This window comes from Myotis brandtii, unplaced genomic scaffold (assembly GCF_000412655.1).
Source record: "Myotis brandtii unplaced genomic scaffold, ASM41265v1 scaffold397, whole genome shotgun sequence".
In the NCBI taxonomy this organism is placed as follows: domain Eukaryota; kingdom Metazoa; phylum Chordata; class Mammalia; order Chiroptera; family Vespertilionidae; genus Myotis; species Myotis brandtii.
Genome location: NW_005365229.1, coordinates 391,278 through 396,774, shown reverse-complemented (window position 1 = coordinate 396,774; position 5,497 = coordinate 391,278). Strand labels below are relative to the sequence as shown.

General features: G+C 52.9%; 1 protein-coding gene across 3 annotated transcripts in view; it reads left to right on the top strand.

Moving 5' to 3' along the window:
* The window catches only part of METTL22 (methyltransferase like 22), a 16,003-nt gene that overhangs the window by 8,218 nt on the left and 2,288 nt on the right, over positions 1-5,497 (top strand). For 2 of the 3 annotated variants that reach the window (XM_005872923.2, XM_005872924.2), the window contains exons 6-9: positions 644-715; positions 2,193-2,246; positions 3,162-3,242; positions 3,853-3,955. In XM_005872923.2, the coding sequence (XP_005872985.1) occupies positions 644-715; positions 2,193-2,246; positions 3,162-3,242; positions 3,853-3,955 (310 nt within the window). Of the gene's footprint in view, positions 1-643; positions 716-2,192; positions 2,247-3,161; positions 3,243-3,852; positions 3,956-4,044; positions 4,841-5,497 lie in introns of those variants that run through there. The other variant, XM_014545095.1, reaches the window with a different exon arrangement.

The following is a 5,497-nucleotide window of genomic DNA, read 5'->3' as shown; positions in this document are numbered from 1 at the left end:
TTCTCTGCACTGCAACTCAGTCCTGCTGAAATGATAGGAAACCCCACCTGGTCAGAGTAGCAGGCGGCTGGGGAAAGATGCCATGGCAGTGGCAGTGAATCGTGCACAGGAGAGCTGCCTCCAGCCTGTTTGAATTTGCTCTGTGTATCCATTAATCATATCCGAGCACCCCTCTAACTCTGGTCAGTTTTCTGGGGTGTCAAAGAGTGAGCCTAGACTTGGAGTCAGAGACGCTTAGGTTCAAATCCCAGCCCTTGTTCTTACTAGTGGCATGACCTTGCTCAAGCCATCATCTGTGAGATGGGAGCCGTAATCCCGGCTTGTGGGTGGTTAGAAACACTCAGCGTGGCTATGGGATGTGCCGTGCAGGTTTCAGAAACTAGAGAAGGGGAGTTCACCCCTCACTCTGGCATGCACAGAGTCTGTCTCCACCAGGACGACCATCTCTTATTTAAAGGAAAGCTCATTAAAAAGAGCCTTAAGGTACATAGTTAATCTTGGCAGTAAAACACACAGGAGACGTTTAGGCTCAGTGTTGCACGTTTCTGTAGTTGTGCTGTTGATATCAGCTCTCCGGGCAACAACACGGAAATACAGCGTCATAGTGGCCGGCGCTTGATGGCATATCCTTCTGTCGTTCCAGATGTCGGTGCAGACCTCTTGGCCACGTGCCAACGAAACATTGCCCTCAACAGCCACCTGACTGCCCCTGGAGGTGAGGCCCAGCCTGAGAGGGAGGGGTCTCTGTTTGGCAAGTGGGACAAACACCCAGGACCGTGACCTGGGAGACGGGGTTCCGCCTGCTTCCCTCTACACCCCAGTGAATGCAGGGACCAGAGCCTTATTAGTTTCACGTAGTTTCAGATCCTAGATGACTGTCCCTGCATCATCTCCTTCCCATGCCACAGCCAACGTCAGCCCTCTCCTTCCTGCACGTCACAGTGGCCTCTCCCTCATCACCCAGGTCCTTTCTGACCCGGCCAAGCTGTCCTCCATGTAGCATCCAGAGTGACCTTTCTAGATGAAGCCTGGCCTCTTCAAGGGGTAAAGTTCGAGCTCTTTCTCTGGCTCCCAAACCTCCTGGTCCATCTCTGCCTGCCTCTCCTGCCTCTTCTCCTGATGGTCCCGCTCCAGCCCTGCATCCAGTGAGCCGAGGACCCATTTCAGATGCCCCTCCCTCTGTCGGAATGTCCCCCCTGCCAGCCTGCACCACCTGCAGGAATAGCTTGCATGGTACATGCCAGCAGCCAACTCCTCATTGGACTGCCTGTGCGGACCTTCATCCTCTGAGCAGCCTGGGGCGCTTTTCCAGATTCAGATCCGGTCATTCCAGCTGCCAACCTTTTATAGGTTTCCCGATGCTCTCCGAGTACAGACCGAATTTGTTTGCTTGTCTGAGATCTGCAGGATCTGGCCCTACCTGTCTATAGCCCCTCCCACACAGCGGTTCCTCCAGCCGAGTCTTCCTGGCCTTGTTGGAGGTTCCCCTCCCCTCGAGGCCTGCGAACTTGCTGCTCCCTCTGCCTGGAACAGCCTTCTCTCCCTCTTCCTCCATCAGTTCCTAATTATGCTCCGAGCTCCAGATGAGGTCACAGCCCCGTCACAGACACTCATGACACCTTGGACCATTGCATTTGACATTTGTTGATGCGACTGGTTGATTGGTGTTTGCCATCCCGTTAGACCACGTGCCCCATGAGGGCAGGGCCCTGTCTGTGATCCCCACTGCTTGGTGTTTGTTTAGTGCCCAGTGTACGGTAACCAGTCAGCAGGATGAAGCACGAAGCAGGCATGGTTGCCTTCTCTGGGCCTTCCCAACACCCTGCCGACACGAGAGCCCCTCTTTCCTCCTGGGCACCTTTAACATTGCCCTGACCTCCTGCCTTGTCCGTGTCTGCTAACTTGCCAGTCTCTCCTCAGCTGTGGGTCCCCAGGCACAGGCACGTGTCTCATAAATCTTTGTATTCCCTGTGCCTGGCATGAGACCTAATACTCAGCACTCAAAAAATGCTGGATGGGTGGATGGATAACAGGATATATATGGATGAGTGGGAAGATGGATGGATAGGAAGGAGAGAGGGAGAATAAAGGAGGGTGAGATGGATGGATGGGTTTTGGTGTACAGTGTAAACGTTTCTCCTTTTTCCTAGTTGTTTACAGAGCTTGGGAAGTTCTGTTTGTTTGTTTTACAGGCGGTGGAGTTAAGGTCAGAGAACTGGACTGGCTGAAAGACGACCTCTGCACTGGTGCGTGTCTTCCTCTCGTGTCCCATTTGATTCAGTGGTTCCTGGTAATATCTCAAGGCTGGTGGTCCTGTGGCCTTGACTGACAGCAGATCCAGGCTGCTACCACGGTCCACAGCTCACAGCAAGTTCCCTTCAGTGGCTGAAAGTGACAGGGGTTATTCATGGCACCTGCTGTATGCCAGGCACCTTCCATTCATGGTATTCAGACTCCACAGTGTCACTGTGCAGCAGGTGTGAACTCTTGAGTAATGAGTGGAGACCAGTGCTCGGGGTGAGTGCCCACCCAGGGGAACCGGTGTGAACCCTCCCACAGCAGGGAGTCGGCCACATGGCTTCGGGGCTCTGGGTGAGGGTTTTCTGAATTCCTTCTACAAACTGTTTCAGACCTGTAGGCTTGCTCTTTCTTTGTATGAAAACTTCTTTTCCCTGTAAGACGTCAGGCAGGGAAAATCATTGCTTGTGGAGTACCTGTCACCGACCAAGCACATAGCATACCTTAGGTCCTGTCCCCTCCTCAGCCATCCTCTGAGGGAGCCGTCTAGTGCAGACCCTGAAACCAGAGGTGAAGCCCTTTCCCGGGGTCACACAGTGAACACGGGTTGGGAGCCAGGGACACGGGACAGGTCGTGTTTGCACAAGCTGCGGGCAAGGCAGAGGGTGAGGCCAAGTCCACCCGTCCCCACTCACTGCGCTGCCCCGTCGCGGAAGGGCACCTCTCACTGTGGTCCCGCGTAGGCAGCCGTGTCCCTGAAGCTGGGGCGCTGGGGCGCTGGGACTCGGGCCTGCCTGGCAGTGCCTGCTGCACCGAACGGCCCCAACCCCATTTCTTCTGAAGCCTCAGTCTGTCTCTCAGTCAGAGTTGGTGGCCACAGAGGAAGGAGAGAGCACAAAACACTGTTTCTTCTTTTCTCCCAGACCCTGAAGTCCCCTTCAGCTGGTCGGAAGAGGACATCTCCGACCTGTACGACCACACCACCATACTGCTCGCGGCCGAAGGTGAGGCCGGCCCCTCACAGCCAGTGTCATTGTCACGGGCCACACGCAGCATCCCGCCGCTCGGTGTCCTCTGCGTCTAGGAGCACCTTCCCGGGACATCCCCACATCTCCGTGCAGTGTGAATTCCGAGAACTGATGCTCTGGTTCATCAGGGCCCCGTCCGTGGTGGCGTGGGGTCCTCTGCCGAAGTCCATTTATTGTCTTCACTAGTTGAGTATAGACAGAGACCCCCAAAAGTTAGTAACCTTGAAGCCCTAGCAATGGTTAGGGCTGTGCACCACCCAGTTAATCTAGATATTGGTAGCTGAAGCAACCTCCCTACCTTCTATGTGTCATTCAAACCACCTTACCCTAGGGCTACCCCAGATCAAATAAAAGGTTGGAGCGGCCTGAGCTTCGGTGGCAGTCCTTCCGGACTTGCCCGCCTGGTCCCCCAATATTTCAAAATTATCTCATGTCATTTCTCTCTCATTTGTGTGCGGCCCCTCTTTCAGATACCGAACCCTACTCCACACAGAACGTGGAGGGAAACATACTCAACAGTCCTCTGAGGAACAGATTTCTCTGGTATTTGCACGTTTTCCCCTAATGCCTGTCTTCTTGCCTGCAGTGTTCTACGACGATGACCTAACTGATGCTCTGTTTAAAACACTCTTCCGATTCGCTCACAGATTGAAAAACGCCTGCACAGCCATTCTCTCTGTGGAGAAGAGGTGAGCTCCGGGTGGGGGGTGCTGGCATTTGAGAGCCAGGCTCGCCTTCTAAACACGTCACAGTCAGTGTCCTTATGTCGCTCATTTAGTCAGCATCTACTGTATGGCCCGCACACTCCATGTAATCCACACACCAGCCCACCTGTGTGTAGGCACTGCCGTCCCATTTCTCAGGTGAGGAGAGGAAGTCCGAGCGGCATCAGGGAACCTTCCTGGCCACAGCTGGTCAGTGTGTGGTCAAGGGCTTGAACGTAGGTTGTGCACCAGAGCCGAGGCGCATGGCCACCGCTCTGTCGAGGCCTTTGCTCTTTCTGCGCGTTCCCTCCGGTCCTCTCTGTCTCCTCGGTCCCCAGGCCTCTGTCCTCTCCCTGATGCAGACGCAGCCCTCCAGGACGTTCCACTGGAATGGCCTGAACCACTCGGACTCCTGCTGACGTAGCATCCATCTCGTGACAGGCCAGGGCTAGACACTCTGCACAGCTCTCTGAGCCCTACCATAGGCCACAGCTTTCCTGAAGGCAGTTCGGAACATGTATCAAAAGCCACCACACCGAACGTAATCACTCACTCAGCAATTCAGCACCTAGAAACTCAGTCTGTAGACGTGATCACAGCTCTGTACAAAGCCATCCACATGGCAAGTTTGCTGTTTACACCGATAGTGTCTAGGACCTCCTTCAAGGCCCACATGACCAAGGGCAGCGCATGACCACTGACCCCCACCTGAATTCTGATTGGAGGCCATAAAGGGAAAAATCGAGACAGTCAGGAAAAGTTGAATACTGACTGGCTACTTGATGATAACAAATTATCATTGATCCTGGCCGGTTTGGATGGAGCATCGGCCTGTGGACTGAGGGGTCCCGAGTTCGATTCCGGCCAGGGGCATGTGCCTTGGCTGCGGGCACAACCCTAGTGGGGGGTGTGCAGGAGGCAGCTGATCGGTGTTTCTCTCTCATTGATGTTTCTGACTCTCTATCCCTCTCCCTTCCTCTCTGTAAAAAAATCAATAAAATATATTTTTTTAAAAAAAGAATTATCATTGAATTTACCCGGCCAGTGTGGTTCAGTGGTTGAGCCTTGACCCATGCACCAAGAGGTTGGTCACTGGTTCAGTTCTGGCTCAGGGTTACATGCCTGGGTTGCAGGCTTGATCCCTAGTAGAGGGCATGCAGGAGGCAGCCAATCAATGATTCATCAATGTTGCTCTCTCTAAAATCAATAAAAGCATTTTATTTTAAAAATAAAAGAATTATCATTGAATTTGTTTTAGGTTAAAAGAGCCTTTATGTTTTCAAGATACACACAGACACATGCATGGAAGAAATTCTGTGATGTCTGACATTTTCTTTTTAATCGAGTGGTGGAAGGAAGGCAGAGGTGACAGAGGCTGAAGCTGGGCAGTCTGTTACCTGTTCTCGCTCTTTAATATCTTTGACATTTTCTTAGAAAAAAATTTTGGAAAGAAACAAAGAGTTTGAATTTCAAGTTGAGTCATGTTGCAGACTAGGTTGTAGAGAGGTGTGAGCAGCCCTGCTGGAG